Source organism: Phodopus roborovskii, unplaced genomic scaffold (genome assembly GCF_943737965.1).
Source record: "Phodopus roborovskii unplaced genomic scaffold, PHOROB, whole genome shotgun sequence".
NCBI lineage: Eukaryota > Metazoa > Chordata > Mammalia > Rodentia > Cricetidae > Phodopus > Phodopus roborovskii.
In genome coordinates, this window is record NW_026126541.1 from 13125705 (window position 1) to 13145840 (window position 20136).

Consider the following 20136-nt stretch of genomic DNA (forward strand, 5'->3'; position numbering starts at 1 on the left):
TAGTAGTGCCCTGGGCATTGGGTTGTGGGAGTGATGATGAGTTTGTATGTTCCTTGGAAGGGAAGAGAGGCATGAGGGAGGGCCCTGGGTCTCAAAGGAAGGCCGTCCCTGTCCTGGCTCCCGTATATTAAGGAGATCACAGCTTTCTGTTCCTGCCAGGACTTCCTCTCCTGACCTTCATTACTGCCTTCCACTAAGAAAGTTTCCCTCACACAGCTCTCCCACCAGCTGATAAACCAGCCTACCAGCCTTCCTCCACTTGAACCTACAAGGGCAGGGAAGCCGAACCCATCATGGCGCCAAAGCACTCCCCAGTCAACATTGCTAAGGGGACAACCCTCAGCAGCAGGGGCAGAGGCCTGTGGGGTCTCAGGAGGAGCTCAGTAAGAGCTCCAGGAATGGCCCCCGGGCTGACTAGGGAGCTGACATCTGCTGACTCCGGGCTGTTTGGCCGAGTCCCTTCCCAACGTGCAGGGATAGCCTCTGGGTGAACCCCTAAACATGTGTAGACCTTCATGCTGGTGGGCGGTCAGTCTCTCCTGTCCCCCAGAGAGGAGAGCAGAGCGTGTACTTGTTGTGGTGACAGTACAGATGGAAACGAGATGGGTGTATAGTGAACACAGGCATCTCTGGAAAAATGGGGACACCCCATGACTCCACACCCTCACCTCAAAACTTGTCCCCAAATGGCAGTGTATTTCAGGGCCATCCCCAAGATTCAGGATACAGAACATATAGACTTCAGGGTGGCCACAGCCAAAGGCTGACTCAGAGTATTGGCCATAAAGAACCCAGCTTGTCCTGGGGCAGGGCTTAACTTGGACCCTGGGGGCTGACGCAGGCAGCCTGAATTGGAGAAGCAGCAACAGACCACATTTAAAGCAAACGCCACCCTAAAGCCAGGAAGGAGGGGGCAACTCTGCCAAGAGGTTAGGGTGGAACCCGGCCTCCAGCTCTAGTGGCAAAGACAAATAGGATGTGGGCCCAGATCACACAAGGAAGACAAAGGTTTGGCCTGTTCTGCATACCGTCACTTACTGAGTCCCAGACATGCCTTTGCCTGCATGACCACGCAGATGCAGCAGAGGCTAGAGACAGGCCCACACAAGGGCCTGAAGGCTACAGGTGTGACTCGTGCTCTGTCATATCCAACCGCCACCCTGGATATGCAACCACAGTCTTGTATACACAGCCGCGCATAGTGACTCCAGGAGTGCCACCACACATTGGCCCAGCATCTGTAGCTAATTTATGTAGTCACAAATGGATTTTGCATACACCTAATGGCTCCCTGTCACATCAGCATATAACTGCAGTGATACCCACAAATAACACATACACAACCCTTCCTACCATGAAGGCATGGTATAAAATACGTGTAGATGTAAATCCCCAAATAATCACAGTTCTGTGGTCGCCTGTACACGAGCAATGATGAGCCATAACTTCATGTTCATTGTCACACACTTCCCAGCCCTAGTCCTATGAACTGTATTACACCAGGCAGCCAAGGAGGGCTTGCAGAGAGCTGGTTGGCAGGCATCACACTCTGAGTAGTGGAGCTGGAGCGGGGAGCCAGCAGTGGGTCAAGGAACTAGATCAGAAAAGCCGGTGCTTCCCGGGGCCTCTACTCCCCATCCCTCAGCTGGCCAGGCCTTTGGAATCAGGGGCCTCTCTAGTGGGAGTTGAGGGGGGCCAGGAGGGGAGCAGAGAGACTGCTGACAGAGGGGAAAGTGTTTGGAAAGAGGAGGCTTCTGCGGTTTGGAAACTGCAGGGTTTCCAGCCCCTGCCTCCCAAACTGGGACAGGCTGTCCACCTCCCCCAGCCTACCCACCCACCAGCCTCTCGGCCAGCTGTCATTCACCAGGGCCAGAGAGCCATCGTCTCTGCACGCTCATAGAACCCAGAAGCCCTGACTACCCCCCAGTCACCCCAGTCTCTTAAAGGGGCATCTCTTCCAGAGACCAACTGCAGACCCACTACCTAGAGAGAGCCTTTTCCATCTGTCTGAACATCCTCTTGTCTAGACACTGGCCATAGTGTCTATGGCCAGGTCCAAAGGTGGGACCGCTCTTTGCTTACCCTCAGCTCACCTGTAAGATGGATGGCCCGAGACCCAAGTGACCTGTGTCAACTGCACGTGGATTACATCTCTGTCTCCCTGGCCAAACCGAGCTGAAAACCACCCGTCCAAAGAGGCAGCCAGGCAGAGGTGGCCCCAGTTCCTCTCCCTGTCAGGAGCCAGGGCCTGAACTCTTCTCTGGGACCCTGCACTGAAAAGGACAGAACAAACCTCTGTGCTGTTTAGAATCTTAACTGGGAGAGCATGACATCCCCGGTGTCCCCAAGCACAGGGACTTTTGTGGATGCAGCCAGAAGCAATATCCATGGTCCTCCCTGTGCCTCAGTGGTTGGTCATGGGCTCCGCCCACCACACACACTTAAAAGGTTGCTGTGGCCAGGCTTAGCATCCAAGAGGCTGGACGCATGGTCAAGGCCCTGTTCTCAGCCATGGGCCAGGACAGGGTTCCTCTGATCTCCCCCTAAGAAAGGCTGTCATTTTCCTCTTCAAAAGCAACCTTGCCTAGGAAAAGTTTCCCGATAGCTTCCTGCTTGGACCACAGGTTTTTAAAAATAGCCTAGCTAAACAAAGGCAAAATGTGGAGCCCAGGCCTCGCCTCCCTGGACCTCAGGCCCTGCATTCCCAGACCTGGCGCTGTCCCTTAGCCACTGCCTAGGCCAAGGTTTACCATGCCCCACTGGAAAACGGAGCAGGGTTGGCCTTGAGCCTGTGGAACTTCTCCAGGACCCTAGTCAGAATCTGGCTGGGCAGGTTCTCAGGCAGTGTTGGCAGTAATCCTGGGCAGGGCTGGTCTGGAATCTGCAGGCCCCGATCAGAGCCCTCGTCAGCTGATGCTGAGAAAAGCCTTTGGTAAAGGGACATCCAATGAAGAGCCACGCAGCCTCCTGAGGCCATCACCCACCTTTTGCTTTTGGGCAGCCTTTCAAGTATGGCCTGTGGTCCATCAGTTCCATTCTGCAACCTAGCAGAACAGTTGCCTCTACCAGAGGGGAATGCCGTTGGCCCAGCACAGGGCTGCAGACAAAACCCTGATAATCCAGGGGAGAATGAGCAGGTGGCCCTCCCACAGCAGGGAGTTGGTACAGAAGAACTCTCCTAGCCCCATAGCCACCCAGAGCTTGAGGCAGGCTGCCCCACAAGGCCTGGTGAAGGAGTCCAGGGGGTGGGTACCACAGCTGGGTACCAGGAGCAGCAGGATCCTGCTATGTTGAACTCCCACACAAACTTCCTACTCAGTCCCTGCTTTCCCTCCTCACTGAGAGTCTCAGCTTCTATTGCAACAGCCTCTACAGCTGTGTGCTGGGAAGGATGGCGACCTCCAGGGTGCAGGGCGAGCCTCCTAAGGGCACCTCCAGAAAATCACTTCTTCCAGTGGGGGTGGGGGAGGGTGCAGCATGTTCTTCCCTGGGCCCCATGACATCCTATAGACAGCCTTAGAAGAGGCAGGTGGCCTCTGCCAGTCAGTTGTGGGTCCACCAGAGGGCTTCGCGAGGACAGGTGTGGACCTCAGCAGACATGGAGGCCCGAGTAGAGGTCCTTAGGGATGCCCAGGGAGATGCCTGCTGCTCTGCGTTCCCACCAAGCTCTTTCCAGGACTCCAGTGCTATGGGAAAACTTGGAGGTGACTCCTGAAAGCACACAGGGGAAATGGAGCTTGCAGCTCTCCTACAGGGGCTGGTGGGAGGGCCCTTGAGGTCTTCCCACCCTCGATGGCTTGGCGGCTCCATAGCTGCATGACCTTCATCTTACCGACAACCACTCCTGTAGAACTGGCTCTGTGGAACACTCTAGGGTAGATGCTGTAGTCTGCTGTTAATAGGGCTGTGGTACTCAGTGACAGCACCGTGAAAACATCTGGACCAAGAGAGAAATGAAGAGATTTACAGGACTGGAATCTTGGGTATGGGTATAGATGGGACACGGCATGTTCTGAGTGAGGCGGGAGATGCTAGGGTTCTCAAGGCCTTTGAGAGACACCTGGCACTGGCCTCAGTTTATTGACTTAGACTCTAGGAGAAGCAGATTCCTCCAAACTCTGGGCCCCAACACCCTGGCTAGCAGACCTGCTTTCCTGCTGCCCGAGGCTGTGCTGGGCACCTGGAACCCTGCCTGGCTTTGGCTTATCCTAGGAACAGCAGTGACCCTGACCCCAGTGATTTCTTCCTCTGCTCTCTGAGTCCTGCTCCTTCCTCTTCTTTGGAAAAGCCAATGCTGGCCCAGGGGTGAACAAGACTAGGCCGGGGCGGAGAGGAATGGGAGACAGGATCCATCTGTACCACAGCCTCAAATAACTGTTTTCTTACTCCGTGGCCCACTTGCAGAAGAGAAGTACGTCACTGTGCAGCCCTACACTAGCCAAAGCAAGGACGAGATTGGCTTCGAGAAGGGCGTCACCGTGGAGGTGATTCGGAAGAACCTGGAAGGCTGGTGGTACATCAGGTAGGAGCCCGGCAGGTGGATCCTAAAGACAGCTGTGTGCCTGCTCTGCCCACTGATTGTCTCCTGGGACCTGAATCACAGGCCAGGAGGGCACGGGGCCAGCTCAGCTCACAGGCAGTGGTGCGGCTCCTCACCATGCACCTGTCAAGAGGTCACATCTGAATCTTGTTGTCTGCATCCGCCTTGGCTGCCTGGCCTGCTCTTCAGCCTCCACAGGCCCTCCTAAGCCCCAGCAGGCTGCCCCTGCTGCTCCCAGCTCAGCACTCAAGGCCCCAGACATGGGCCTCCTGCATCCTGTCCCTGGTGGGTGTAGGCTGTTGCACTCTGCAGGGTGGGAGCTCTCCCTTCTCTCACTCCCTCTCAGAGCCCAATGAGGTTCGTGTGTGTGTGTGTGTGTGTGTGTGTGTGTGTGTGTAACTCTGTGGGTCTCATTCTGCTGTCACCAGCTGTAGACCTGCCTTAAGCGCATTTATGGTGTCTGGCGTCTGGCAAGTTCCTTTGGAGCAGTTCAGCTGTGGGGAATTTGCTCAGCGTCTCTCTTCTGCTGACTGCCCAGCTAACAGCAGCCCCCTGTGTGAGCTGCAGGGACAGCTGCCTCAGTTCCTCACACAGCCCCCACCCAGACACCCTGTGACATCCATCAGTGTGGCTCAGAACACAGAGGAGTTTGGCGGTCCTGAAGCTTTGTCTTTGCTGCAGGGAGGGTGCATGTAACCGAGCCTTAGTGTGAGCCAATGGAACATTGCTGTCGCCCACCTTGGTCCTGGTGCCCGTCAGTCTAGAGGACTGAGATGTTAGGTGGTGTGGGACTGTGTATTTACTCGTTTATCAGCCACCCTGGGCTTTTATGTTCTCTAAACAGTGGAAGCTGGAACCTACTGCAAGCCCATCAGCCACAACCAGACGTGGAAAGGCTAACATAGCCCAGCTGGCTGGTGGCCTCTGTGTGTTTGCCTGGAAGTGATCCCTTTCTATATTTTGGATTTTCTGTTCCTCCCTCTGTTTGTTGTGTTCTTAAGAAAACAAATAGCATCTCTCTGGGTTACTTCTAGTCAGCTACTGTCCCGATATCTTGGTTCTTTCTAGCAGTGAGGACTTGGATTGAGACAGACCCTAGTGATCCCATTCTACCTTAAGAAGACTGCCAGATACCCCCTTAAACATGCTATTTCCCAACATTCCAAGCTGTGTGTTGATCCTCATTTCCTGTCTTTCTTTTCCTCCCCTAGCCTGAGACACACACACACACACACACACACACACACACACACACACACACTCCTACACATTCCCTCCGCAGCCTGCATCTCTGGTGTCCGAGCTGGGAAACAGCTGTGAGGAAGATGGGCCCAGACACACAGCCACCCCTGATGCTATGCATTGCTCTGTCTGCTGTATCCTATAACACAAAGACTGGAGCATGACGCACAAAGGGCTGTGAAAGGGACACCCTGGGCCATACTGGAGGCCTGATTATCTCCCCACAGCCCCTGTCCCTGTTCCTTTCACATAACAAGATACCAGCAAGGTGTCTTCAGCTTTTTCTGAGCTTCACGAACCCCGGGCTCTGGGCCTGGGGTCACACGCTTTCCTCAGGCCCCTCTGCTACCTGCCTTGCCTTCTAAGCCTTGGCTACTGCCATAGAAAGGTCAGCAGACACATTCACCCACTGCTCCTGTGTATCCTTGACACTCTCTGCTTCTGTTTGCACCCTCACATCCAGAAGCCATCCTCAGTTCAGTAATGTCTGCCCACTAAGTAAGTTGGGCAGAGCCTGTGTGTACCTCCCAGTGACATGAATATGAGGAGCCACTCCTGTCTGAACTTCTGTGGTCTTTTTTTCCTACCTAACACACTCCCAAGATCAAGGTCACGTCAGGAAGGGCAGTGGGGGGTTGTCAGACATCTGGCCTTTAAGAGCTAAAGAGCCAGCTGTGTGTGTCCCAGGGAGCAGATGGGGACATTGCAACCCAGAGCTGGAAGCACTGGCCAGTTAGTGCTGTGTCCGGAAGCAAGTTCCCTGTGGATTTGGGTAAAGGCTCAGCACCATGTGGAGAAAGAGATAGAAGTTGTTTTAAAAAACTCAACGAGTCACCAAAAACTAAGTCAGCCCTGTCATTTGCCTTTAGCCTGTGTTTATGAGCTTTCGGTTTGGTTTGATTAGGTTTGGTTTCGCCATAACAATGGTCTGTATTTTATCCAGTCATATGCTTTCATCTGTATTTGTAGTTCTGGTTAGAAAAGTTATTTTTCCATCGCCCAAGATTATATAAATGCGACTTTAAAAAACAAAAAAAGACACAAAGTCTTGTATATAGTTCTGGTTGGTCTGGAACTCCCTGGGTGACCTAAGCTGGTCTGATTTAAAGTGGTCCTCCTGCCTCAGCCCCCTCCCCGTGGTAAGATTATAGACATGAGCTACCATGCTGGCTTTCTTCTCTCCCTCGCTTTACTGTATGATAAGAGCCCAGATCTCATCATACCATCTATTCTTTGCTAACTGTCCTCACCTATTGCGTAGTTCATTTTTGCCCCACAGCGTTGAGAGGTTACACTTGTGGACTTACTCTGTGAACCTGATCTGTCTGCTGTCCCTGCACAGGACCTGAGCCCTCCCCCATCGGCTGGTGGCCACCACCTCCCCGCCACTCATTTTTTCCTTTTTTTTTTTTTTTTAATTTATTTATTTATTTATTTATTTATTTATTTATTTATTGTGTATGCAGTATTTTGTATGCATGTATGTCTGCATTCCAGCAGAGGGCACCAGATCTCATTACAGATGTTTGTGAGCCACCATGTGGTTACTGGGAATTGAACTCAGGACCTCTGGAAGAACAGTCATTGCTCTTAACCTCTGAGCCATCTCTCCAGCCCCTTTTTTCCTTTTTTTTTAAACATTGTTTCATTTAATCAAAAGGTCTCTTGTATCCAGGCTGGCCTGTGTAACTGAGGATGGCTCTGAACTTCTGGTCCCCCGACTCTTCCTCCAGACTGTTGGGATTATAGGTGTGTGCTCCAAGCTCGTCCTCGGGTGCTAAGGCTTAAAGCCTGCCTCTCTCCTTCTGTGAGAGTCTTACTCTCTAGCCCAGGCCCAGCTATACAGCTCAAAAATAAAAACTAGAATTATCTCTCTCTTTTTTTGTCTTTGACATTTTTGTATATATAAACACTGTATTTGACCTCATCCACCCCCGACTCATCCTTTCTACTCCCTTCAGGCTGCCCCAGTGCTCCTATCCCTCCCTTCCTATCTTCTCCGTGTGTGTGTGTGTGTGTGTGTGTGTGTGTGTGTGTGAGAGTATGTGTGTCAGTGTATTGTGTGGTATGTGTGAGTGTATGTGTATGGTGTGTCTGTGTGTGTGTGTGTGGTGTGTGATGTGTGAGTGTATGTGTGGTGTATGTGTATGTGTGGGGTGTGTGTGTCAGTATATGTGTGTATGTGTGGTGTGTGTCAGTGTGGTGTGTGAGTGTGAGTATATGTGTGTGGTGTGTGTGTGAGTGTATGTGTGGGGTGTGTTGTGTGTGTCAGTGTGGTGTGTGTGTGAGTGTATGTGGTGTGTGTGTGGTGTGTGTGTGAGTATATGTGTGGTATATGTGTATGAGTGTGTATGTGTGGTGTATGTGTATGAGTGTGTATGTGTGGGGTGTGTGTGTCAGTGTATGTGTGTGTGGTGTGTGTCAGTGTGGTGTGTGTGTGGTATGTGTGTGTGAATATATGTATGCTGTGTGTGTGACTGTATGTGTATGGTATGTCTGAGTGTATGTGTGGTGTGTGTGTGTGTGTGTGTGTGTGTGCGTGCATGCACAAGTGCATGAACATGTGATCTACTGGGTCCAATTCGTGCTGTAATGTACAGACAACTGCAGCTACTGTGAGTTCATGGGTGCAGTAGCCTTGTCGAGACCAGAAAACAGCATTTCCCAGCATTCCTCCCCACCCTCTGGCTCTCAGTATTCTTTCCACCACTCTTCTGTGATGTCACCTGAGGGGGTGGGAGGGAATGATATGGATGTCCCATTTAGGTCAGACATTCAGTGACAGCATTGAAATGGTTGGGACCGGTTGTGAGTCTGCACTAACTGCTGACCACCAGAGAGAGAAGCCTGACTCTGGCCAAGGCTGAGGGTAACACTAACTTATGTATGTAAAAGTAAGTGTTCAGAAGGAAGCTTGACAGCCATGTCCACTTAGGAAGACAACAATAGTAGGTCTCCCAGAGGCCTATGACCATGCATGAACCCCTCCTGTGACACAGGCCTGAAATCCAATCCCTGATCGGCCCTACAACTTCTGATTCTCCTGCCTCAGTCTTCTGACTGCTGGGATTTTAGGCATGTGCCACCACACTCAGCAGTCTTTGTAGATGTCCTTTTCTGGTCTCAAGCTATCGTTCAGAGCTCTTTAGCAGCCACATCCCTGTGTCTGACAGAAAAAAGTTGAACTCTTAAAGAAACAAGGTAACAGGACAAGAACTGTCGCTTGTGCTCGCCACTTCCCATAGGAAATGTGACTGTTCTTAGGACATCCACGTCTCATTTCTCTTCTCTAGAGAGACCCCCAACTTCTTGGGTCATATAGTAGCAGGCCATCATGAAGGCTACGTTTTGGGCAGAACAGTGTTTAAGAACCCTAAGTTTAAGGTTCTGTCTTTGCGTAAGGGTAATAGCTCAGTGTCCAGTGTCTTTCCCATTGACCCCAGCTCTGGTTTCCTCTGGATTAGTGGAACTGCTCAGCTAGGCAAGGGGAACACAGATATGAGGGCTTTATTGACGGTGTGATCCTCCTTCTCACAGATATCTAGGCAAAGAGGGCTGGGCACCAGCGTCCTATCTGAAGAAGGCCAAGGATGACCTGCCAAGCCGGAAGAAGAACCTGGCGGGTCCAGTGGAGATCATCGGGAATATCATGGAGATAAGCAACCTACTCAACAAGAAGGCATCTGGGGAGAAGGAGGGTCCAGCTGAGGGCGAGGGGTCTGAAGCCCCCATCACCAAGAAGGAGATCAGTCTCCCCATCCTCTGCAATGCCTCCAATGGCAGCGCCTTGGGTGTCCCCGAGAGGACCACATCAAAGCTGTCCCAGGGTTCCCCAGCCGTGGCCAGGATCGCCCCTCAGAGGGCTCAGATCAGTAAGCAGCTAGAGGTCCCATTTCCTCCCAAAGAGCTTTTGCAGAGTGGGTGGGCATGGGTGCAAGGGAATCCAGGGACTGTCCGGGACCTCCATGTCATTTTCACCGTGAGCTGCAGTCTGGACTGTGATCAGCAGTGTGCCCTGTGCTGGTCACAAGATTGAAGGGAGCTAGGGAGTGTGGCTGGCTGTGTACCTGCAGGCTGCTTCTCTGAAGACACATTGCAGGAAGAGGTAGGCTAGGCTGCTGGCCTCCCTCTCCCTAAGAATCAGGTTGGCTCTTAGCAAAGGACCAGACCCCAAGAGCAGGAATGACTTCTTTTCTCTCCATAAGAGGCGTTAGGAATCTAGATGATTGGTGTAGAGCTGCTTTTAACAGACCCACAGGCCCCCGAGTGCCTGGTCCTCTGTGTGGCCTCTGTGGTCTCTGTGCAGCCTGCTTTGTGCTTTGTGGGGTGAGAGATGCAGGAGAGTGTAAGGATGCTTGCCGCACAAGCCTGATCTGCGCTTGGTCCCTGGGGCTGACGTGCAAGGAGAAAACTGACTCCCTAAGGCTGTGGCACACCCCCACCTGCATTCACAACAAATTACTAAAACCTGTCTGTCCTAAATAAGCCCTTCACTTTATTGTTAGCTCTTGGTAGTTGGAGAAGTCTCTACTGGGCAGGGTTTCCCTGTGGTCCTGTGCTACCTTCAGAGGACTTAGGACTAATATGCAAAGACAGATGCGGTCCCTGCCTCTACTGAAAATCAGAGCTCCATGCAGCCCTTGCCTTGCAAACTGCCTGCCCGCGGTATCTGTAGACTGGTGTCCCTATCGTTTGAGGGGCAGCACGGGCAAAGAAACTAAACGGTCCCTTCATTCCTACAGTGACTTAGAATGCAGGGTCTTCCATAACCGTGGGGCCAAAGCCTGACGTTTTAGGGTCCTGACTGGATCCCACCCAGGGCAGGCAGGTGTAGACCCTGTTGTCACTGGGATTCTCAGAGCTGTGACTCTTCTTTCAGGCTCCCCAAACCTGAGGACAAGGCCGCCCCCGCGCAGAGAATCCAGCCTGGTATGTGGACCTGTCCCTTCATTCTCTTCATTCCTCCTCTGGGTGGCCCGCAGCGCCCTTACTCGCCTGATGCCTTTGAAGTGGAGCCTGTGGCCCAGGGGTTTGGGGGAGGCTGTTGTGTCTCCATCTTTTCAGGACTGGGGATAGAAGGGGGACAGGGACAGAAGCCTGCAGATCCCAGGCCTCCCTGGAGCATAGCCAGGCAGTTTATAATCGGAAATGCACTGCACTCCAAAGCTAAATAAATCCATCCCGGCCACTGCACTGGCAGACATAAACATTTAGACTGGCCAGCAGGAGTGTCCAGTAGGGCATTGCCAGGGCTAGAAATGGAGCTGCTGACCACGATGGCCCGGGAGCCTCACAGCTCTCGCAGGATTGTGCAGTGACTGTGGTGGACTTGACAGCCTGGAGGGTAAGGGGTAGATCAGCGCTTCCTCCAGGAAGGAGAGGGAACCTCAAGACCTGGCCCATGGAGGGCTGACGCCACCGAGGCCCCTGACTCTTGAGCGGGTGGAGTTTCCCAGTAACTGCCATCTGAGACAGGGAGATGTGTAAGCGGGAGCTTGGGGGACAGCAATGTTGGTGACAAGCTGAGAACCCTGAGCAATGGCCTGTTACGGGATGGGTACGTGGGGTGGTGGGCAGCTTGATGCAGTTGAAAGGCAAGCTTCAGGGCTAGGGTGCAGCTCTGTGGCGGAGTGCTTGCTTTAGCATGCATGAGGCTTTGGGGGGCTACAACCCCTTGCGTCCCCAGAAGGAACAAAGAAAGACGCTTTGCAGGTCACCTCCCCTCCAGAGTTCTCTGCGATAAGAACAGTACTGGCCACCTCCTAGATCTGTCATGAGGATGGGATGCCATGCCGTCTATTTAGGACTGGCAGCCAGGGAGTTGGAGGCACTCTACATTTGCAGATGTGCCCTCCAGCCATCAGGATTTTGTGACCTGTCCATTAGTCCCTCTAAAATTTCTCTCTCATTTTTCCTTGGGTTTTTGCAGCTGCACAATGGATTCTCCATTTCTCCCTTCTCTTTGAGCCCCAGCTAATCATTTTCAGGCAGCCTTGACTTTGGCAAGAACAGTCAGTCATTCCTTCCACGCTCACAAACGCAAGCTTGCTGAGGGAGGCTGGTTCCAGTTAGGCTTAGCTGAATCCCACCCTGACAGGGTGCAGGAGGGTCGAAGCATGGCTAGCTGTGCCAATTTCCATGTGTAGCTGTACACCCCACCATAAGCCATCTGTCCCCCATCCCTCCCTCAGACTGACCCAAGACAGTTCATCTTAGAACAGAAGACAGAGGTGGCTGAGCCTCCAAGGGTAGAAACAGGGTTCTGGAGGTATTGACCTCTGGCTTTGTTCAACTATTTCTCCATCCCCCTTTCCTGCACCAGAAGCTATTACATAGTCCCAGTAATCGTCTTCACAGCCCAATTCTTAGTTCTGTTTAACAGAACTAAGAGGAAACCAAGGCTTGGAACAGTTGCATCTTCTAGGTCTGCCTTTCACACCACAACTGCTCCCCCTGCCAATCCCCCCTCACGTGCCTTTCAACTGCTTTGTGTTAACCCCTTAGTATAAGGAAGAACAAACAAAAGCAGGAAGACGAAACCAGGCAGAGTACATCCTTTTGTGGTTACAATCTGCCAGGCTGACTGTCCATGTGTCTTATACTGGCTGCCTCAGAGTGGCACCCAGTAGGTGCACAGAAAATGGCTGTTTAAAAAAAAAACAAGGAACATGGTTCATAGATCATGGGCCAAGTGTTCTGAGTGTCCTTAAATACCACTATAAGAAAAGTTGTGTGTCAGTGTCTAGAAGGCATATAGGAGTTCTGGAATATTCTGCCTGCCTACTGAAACAGGACTGCATTCTGGGCACCAACAGGCTAACCTCCTCCCAAAGACCGTGTCCCCAACCAGCTGCCCCCTATACTCCTACTTCACTGCCCCGGGGACGGTTGGCTCCCTCGCCCTCTTCTCCAGCAGCTGCCTGCTTGGCTTAGGATCCACCCTTAGACTTATAAAATGGTGCTGTCCCTGCTTTCTGTCCATTTCCTTTCTATCTTGGGGCCCAACTATTGAGACCTTTATAGTAAGCATCCCAAGAGCTCAAACTAGTGTTATGGGGACAGTGACCGCCCCACCCCCACCCCCCAGCGGAGGGGAGGAGTCCCAAAGCCAGTGACAGCTGCCTTCAAAGCCAGCTGCTCTCCAGCCGACAGTGATGACCACAAGCACCAGAGGAGCCAGTGGGCACTAGTCCCTGGCCTTAGCACTGCTCTGGTTAGCACTATTTGCTCATTGATTGTCTCTGCTTTAGGGGTTCCAGCTGCCAAAGCCACCAGAGCCCCCTTCTGTTGAGGTGGAGTACTACACCATTGCTGAATTCCAGTCTTGTATTTCTGACGGCATCAGCTTTCGGGGCGGACAGAAGGCCGAGGTGAGCCTCCTTTTGGCCAAGGACTTAATTCATATTTTATTATATGTCTTCTTGGCAAGGCTCAGGCAGGGCGGGTACAGAAATGAGCCTGCCAGCCATGAGTACTGCTTGCCTAGTCGGGGCACAACCAGGGCTAGAGCCCAAGACGTGGTTTCTGCCCCTGCTTACAGTGCTTGCCCGTAGTGTCTGTCATGTCCCAAAACATGCAGGGTTGAGCACAACGAGCCTCGAAACAAAAGTGCTGCTGAAGGTGTGTGAACTTCCAAGACAGAACAGTTTGCTTCATCGGAAATGCTTTATTGGGGAGGATGGATGGATGAATGGATGGATGAATGGATGGATGGACGGACGGACGGACGGACGGACACAAGCATGCACGCACACACACAGAGATCAGAGGACGATATTGTGTACTGACCCAAGAAGTCCTAACGAGATTTTGTTGAGCTTTTTGTGGACACTGGGAAGAAGTTCTGCAGGGAGGAGCTGACCTCAGGCCTGACTTATGCCTCACCGGAGAGACCCTTTCAAAGGCACTGGGCATGGGTGGAGGACAGGAACAATGAAACACTGGTTCTTTGTACATATGGGTCCTTCTAAAGCTGGATTTTATAGGGCCTAGGAATAATGGGAGATTTGGGAGTGTCCTGGAGTTTCTGGCACAGACTTATCTAGCCTGCCACTGACTGCTGTAGGTCTCAGAACCACTTATTCAAGGGCTCTGTCCATAAAATAGGGCGAGTGGGACATTGTGGAGACCCAGAGACCCCTGCCACTCACTAGCCTGACCCTCTTCCCTCAGGTCATCGATAAGAACTCAGGTGGCTGGTGGTATGTGCAGATTGGGGAGAAGGAAGGCTGGGCTCCTGCCTCATACATTGATAAGCGCAAGAAGCCCAACCTGAGCCGCAGAACCAGCACTTTGACCCGGCCCAAGGTGCCCCCACCGGCACCCCCCAGCAAGCCTAAGGAGGCCGAGGAGAATCCTGTGGGTGCCTGTGAGAGCCAGGACTCCCCGCTGAAGCTTAAGTATGAGGAACCTGAGTATGACATCCCTGCCTTTGGCTCTGACTCAGAGCCTGAGCTGAGTGAGGAGCCCACAGAGGACAGGGGCTCAGGTGACAGGCGGCCTGCCCAGCCCCGAAGGCCCTCACCCGCCTCCTCCCTGCAGCGGGCCCGCTTCAAGGTGGGCGAATCTTCTGAGGATGTGGCCCTTGAAGAGGAGACTATCTATGAGAATGAGGGCTTCAGGCCTTACATGGAAGATGCATTGTCTGTCAGAGGCTCCTCTGGGGATAGCGACTCTCCTGGGAACTCCTCGCTGTCTCTTGCCATGAAAAATTCCCCCAAATCAGGGTCTCCCAAATCATCATCACTCCTAAAGCTCAAGGCAGAGAAGAATGCCCAGGCAGAGCTGGGGAAAAACCAGTCCAATGTCTCCTTCTCGTCCTCCATCGCCATCAACACCACCTGTTCCTCCTCCTCCTCCTCCTCTTCCTCCTTGTCCAAGAGCAGTGGTGACACGAAGCCGCGCTCTGCCTCAGATGCAGGCATCCGTGGTACCCCCAAGGTCGGGACCAAGAAAGAGGCCGATGTGAAAGCTGGGCTGGCCTCCTGTGCTCGAGCCAAGCCATCGGTCCGACCAAAGCCAGTCCTGAACCGAGCCGAGTCTCAAAGCCAAGAAAAGATGGACATTCGCTCCTTACGGCGCCAGCTGAGGCCCACAGGCCAGCTGCGGGGAGGCCTCAAGGGCTCTAGGAGTGAGGACTCAGAGCTGCCTCCCCAGACGGCCTCTGAGGGGTCCAGGAGAGGCTCTGCTGACATCACTGCCCTCCCGGCCACCACTCCCCCATGTGCTCCCAGGAAGGGATGGGAAGGGCAGGGCACTGTTTATGTGACATGCAGCGCCTATCAGAAGGTCCAGGACTCCGAGATCAGCTTCCCTGCGGGCGCTGAGGTGCACGTGCTGGAAAAGGCGGAAAGCGGATGGTGGTATGTGAGATTCGGGGAGCTGGAGGGATGGGCCCCTTCCCACTATTTGGTGCCGGAGGAGAACCAGCAATCTGATGCTGCTGGCAAAGAGCCAGACACAGTAAAAAGCGCCCAGAATGAGGGCAAGTCGGACAGTCTGGAAAAGATCGAGAAGCGGGTTCAAGCGTTGAACACTGTGAACCAGAGCAAGAGGGTCACCCCACCCATCCCCTCGAAGCCTCCGGGGGGTTTCGGCAAGACCTCGGCCACTGTGGCGGTGAAGATGAGGAACGGTGTGCGGCAGGTGGCAGTCAGGCCTCAGTCTGTGTTTGTGTCTCCACCACCCAAGGACAACAACGTGTCCTGTGCCCTGCGGAGGAATGAGTCACTGACGGCCACTGACAGCCTTAGAGGTGTGCGCAGAAACTCCTCCTTTAGTACTGCACGCTCAGCAGCCGCGGAGGCCAAGGGCCGCTTGGCAGAGCGGGCTGCCAGCCAGGGCTCAGAATCACCCCTGCTGCCTACCCAGCGCAACGGCATCCCCGTCTCCCCCGTGCGTCCTAAGCCCATTGAGAAGTCTCAGTTCATCCACAATGACCTCAAAGATGTGTACATCTCTATTGCAGACTATGAGGGGGATGAGGAGACAGCTGGCTTCCAAGAGGGGGTGTCCATGGAGGTGCTGGAGAGGAATCCCAATGGCTGGTGGTACTGTCAGATCCTGGATGAGGTGAAGCCCTTCAAGGGCTGGGTACCCTCCAACTACCTTGAGAAGAAGAACTAACAGCACCGGGTCCTTCCAGACTCAGTGTGCTGCTTTGGCTGCCGTTGGATGGATGGTGGCATGCAGACAAGGGGAAAGACAATGGGAGGGGGGAGGGAGATGTCAACATTGAACCCTGCAAGAATATGTGATCCCCCCAAAGTCACCCTCCAGCTGGAAGGGAGGGTGTGATGGGTGCACGCACTTAGTAGGAGAAAGGGAATAGCAGGGCTCTCCTGGGCCCGGAACCCCTGCACACACACTGGTGACTTTGTTGGTGGGCCATATGCCATTTCATATAGGCCATGTGGGAAAGCCCAGTCGTGCCTTTGCTGCAGATCTGGAAAAGATGTCACGAGGTGTGTCCAGGGTCCTGCCCCTGCTCAGCCACTTCCGTGGCTGGCTTCTTGCCTCTGGAAGTCACCCTTGTGTTACCCTAATGATGTTTTTGGTATTGGATTAGTTTCTCGTCCACTACGGACCACTGGTGGGTGTAGACCACCAGCTCTGCGGCTTGGCGGTGTCTTCTAAGGGCTCGGCCCTTTCTGGGGCCAGGCCACAGCCTGTTTGGTAGTTAAGAGTTCCCAGATGCCCACAAGGGCTGCCTGCCTTTGCTGTGCTGGCCTGGCCTTGCAAAGAGAGCCTGCCCTCCTCAGGGCACATGGAGGATACTAGGAGTTGACCTAGAGGATGGGTGGTGCCAGGCTCCTACTAATCTAGAATTGCTAGAGGCTTTCCTGGGTAGGTAGCTCCTTGTGCATGTTTGGGAAGGGGTTATTGGTTTGGAGGTTATAAATCAGGTGTTTGGTTTGGGGTTTATTTTAGAAGTTGTTTGGGGACCTGAAGGGCTCAGCCTCACTTAGGAGAGGGAGTAGTGGGGGGTGGGGTTTCTGTTGAATTCCATGGAGGGATGTTTTATTTAGATTTTGGTATGTTTTTGCCTTTCCATAAGCCCAGTTGTTTGTTTGTTTTTGCACTGTGTGAACAGTGCCTAGCATGACATCTGACCAGGGAATTTGGGACCGGGTAAAGCCAGGTCCTGGGCTCGGTGAAACAGTGTTCAGGTCCCTGCCCAAGAGGGAGGGGGCATCATTTGAAGCCATGCTGATGGGAGCCATGCTCTGCCTGCTTCTGCCCACGTCCCCCAATCTGGGCAGTGCCCAAAGAAAGCCTTACTGTGGAGAAGTCACCCCGAACCCTGGGCAGAAGGTACCCTGGCTGGGTCAGCCTGGAGCAGATACCCCCACGCACAAACATACTGTGCCCCTTAGCCTGCTGGCAATGCTGCAGGTACCCAAGAAGATGGAGGACTTTGAAGCCAGGAACCAACCCTGTCTTCCCAAGGGGCAGTGCCCCAGGGGTCAGAATCAAAAGAATGGAGTTCTCTACCATCCTCTGAGTTTGGGGTTGTGATGAAATGATTGACATTTCAGAGGGGACCCTCCAGAGAGAAGCCCAGTAGGCTCCCTCCAAGGACTCCCCTCATGCTGGGAGTGGATTCCACATGTGCCTTTGATTTGGGACAGATCCTGCCTCACAGTCTCTGGCTGAGCAGCCAGCATCTCCCCTCCCCACCCCCCAGGGCCTATGGTTCTGACAGACTTGGGAGGAGGAGCTCCTTCTCCCAGGCAGGTCTGCCTTCAGCTCCCAGCCCTAACCTCCTGGATTCCCAAGCCCATGTCCCTCCCACACGTGCGGATGCAAACCGCCAGCCTCCTTTGTCAAAAGCCCGTGGTGACATTGTTCTCTTTCCTTTTCTGTGTTCATGAGTTTGTGTAAAATTGAAATCAGTTATTTTCTTCTGCTGGACAGTATTAAATAGAGCGGGATGTTGAGTTAATCTGCTAGGTTGCAGTACTAATGGTAGCGGTTTAGTGTCTTCATGATATTATTTGTACTTATTTGAACAATAATGATAAAGAAGTGGTTCATTATTTCTTAATTAATGCACTTTAAATAAGGTGAAACGGAAAGAAAACCCGGAGAGCAAAGTGCATTTCTTAAAGATGCAGTATATACTATTCTCATTTTAAAACAGCACGTATTTATTAAAAAAGAAAAAGTAATTTATGACTATTTAAAATAAAATTTAAAAGTAGAGTGACTGTCAGGTGAAAGGACCTTCCACACAGCTGCCTGCCAGGGGCGTGGCCCACAGCCATACTCTTCAGATATCTGCATTGAGCCGGCTCCATGATTCGCGGGCCAGCCAGACACAGAGCATCTCAGTCGGACTGGGCCACCGAGATCCCCAGAGCCTGCCTTTCCCGCCTTCCCTGCCCTGCCCTGCCCGACTCCTCACTCACACCCTCTGCCTGCACCCCAAAGACCCTCTCCCAATTCCCAGTGTCCTGAAATCCTAGACTCTAAAAGCAGGACTGGAAGGGACCTTAGCGGTCACTCCATTCCATCCCTTCCGGCTACTTCAGCCCAAGGTCAGGAAATGACTTTCTCCAAATCTCCCAGTTAATGTCAGGTTTCCCCACGGCGTTTAACCCTGCCTTCCTCTCCGGTCCCTTTAGTTTATTGTGTGGTCATTGTGTTTACATATTAACATCCAGCCCCAGGGATGGCTGGGAGTTGCTCAGGCATCTGGGAAAAGTGGGGAATGTTGCCACCTAGTGTCAGTATGTAGACTTGGTCAACAAATAGTGAGTGATAGCCAAGGTCCCTCACCACCAACCCAGTAGGGCACAGCACAAACCCTGCAAGCCCAAAGAATACTTGAAACAAGAAGGGTGCATGCCAGGCCTTCTCCGACATGGCCAGGGGATACCGGGCCTTGTGTCCCTGGATCCTAGCCCTGCCCGGGCAAGAGGGCCTTTCCCTAGAGCTAAAGAGCTGCTTTGTGACTTTGGACAGACTATGGCAGCCGTGGAGGAGGGAAGGGCCTGGGGCTCTGACCCATCTGGAGGAAAACCAGATCGGACTAAAGGAAAAAAAAAAATGGAATCTCAGCAATGTCCAAACCTAGTTTTCCATTAGTGATGATTGAAAATGTGAAATGACATTGTATTGCTGTATACTGCAACTTTAATCATAATGAGCCCTTCTGAGGTCATTATTGCGGTTTATATAATGCCCGAAGATGCATCGTTCGGTGCTTTGTTTCCTTTCAGTTTAAAGACCCTTCTTTTACAAAGGTGGAGGGACGTTTTCAACCTTCTCCTTCTTTGTTGCTTGTAGGCCTGGCTCCACTGCCTGGCTCCTCTGCGTTCACACAGAGGGAGCTGGGGCCGGAGTTTCCATCGGCAGCCGGTTCCTTTCTGCCTTGGCTCCCTTCACAGCCCAGGTTCTATCTGCAGGGCCTCAACCCTTCCACCCCTTGCCTGGCCCCAAGGGTTCCTGTTTCTCACTCCTAAATGGACGAAGGCATTATATAGAATCATTGTAGTCACGTTGAGATATTAGAGCGGCGTATTTTACTGGCATTTATATCCATCGCTTTCCTCAGCAAGGCATGTTACTACTTTTATTGTCTAAGGAAGAAAGACAAGGGAATTTCAACCAAACATTATTTTCATATGACTAGTACTTGCAGAGTAGGCGTAGAGCTATTTAAGTTGTAGTGTTCTGTTTTTAGGGGGGGCAGGTGAAATCACTCCTGCTTTTCCTGGATTTGACTAATATATACTTTCTTTAAGGTTACTCACTTCCCTATTCCCTCCAAGTACTTTGCATTCTCAATGGAAAAATGAAAGCAATCTGAGACAGAAAAAGTGCAATATTACCGAGAGGGGTGTGGGACAGAGTGGCGGGAGACCCTGTTGAATCTGCAGAAAACGGGAGAGGCTACTGGGAGGAGTTGGTACTGCGGAGCACGCGGGTGGGCCCTGGCTTTGCTCTCCGGGCAGGCTGACAGTCTATCTCCCCATCCCCCCATCCTCTGGCATGAAGAAAAGGGGTGGCCACCAGAGGACAGCCCACTGGAAGGAAGGGGTCTGGGGAACTGGAATGGTGCTCTTGACCTCTTGAGCCCAGTGCCCAGGGCAGAATGAGGATATGCAAGACCCACCTGTTTCCATTCCCCCTTTGCCGCCAGCTGCGCAGAGGCCCGACCTAGAAGCGATTCCCAGAAGCCCTCTCACCCCAGCCTCCTGATGTGTGGGCTACGATGCTTTGGATGTGTGTTTGAGTCTTTCTAAAACTATGGAACCTCAGTTCAGCTAAGGACAGGAATCCTGGCTGTAAGCAAACTAATTTGGAGGGTAGGTGCTTTAAGCCCTTCATACCCAGTAAGACCCAGTTCC

At 52.7% G+C, this 20136-nt stretch overlaps 1 protein-coding gene across 5 annotated transcripts in view; it reads left to right on the forward strand.

Moving 5' to 3' along the window:
* Positions 1-16008, forward strand: part of Sh3pxd2a (SH3 and PX domains 2A) — a 198410-nt gene extending 182402 nt beyond the window's left edge. For all 5 annotated transcript variants that reach the window (XM_051200090.1, XM_051200092.1, XM_051200091.1 and 2 more), the window contains 5 exons: positions 4405-4522; positions 9320-9654; positions 10662-10711; positions 13033-13152; positions 13955-16008. In XM_051200090.1, the coding sequence (XP_051056047.1) occupies positions 4405-4522; positions 9320-9654; positions 10662-10711; positions 13033-13152; positions 13955-15907 (2576 nt within the window). In that variant the 3' untranslated portion in view covers positions 15908-16008. The remainder of the gene's footprint in view (positions 1-4404; positions 4523-9319; positions 9655-10661; positions 10712-13032; positions 13153-13954) is intronic.
* The last annotated feature ends 4128 nt before the right edge of the window (positions 16009-20136 follow it).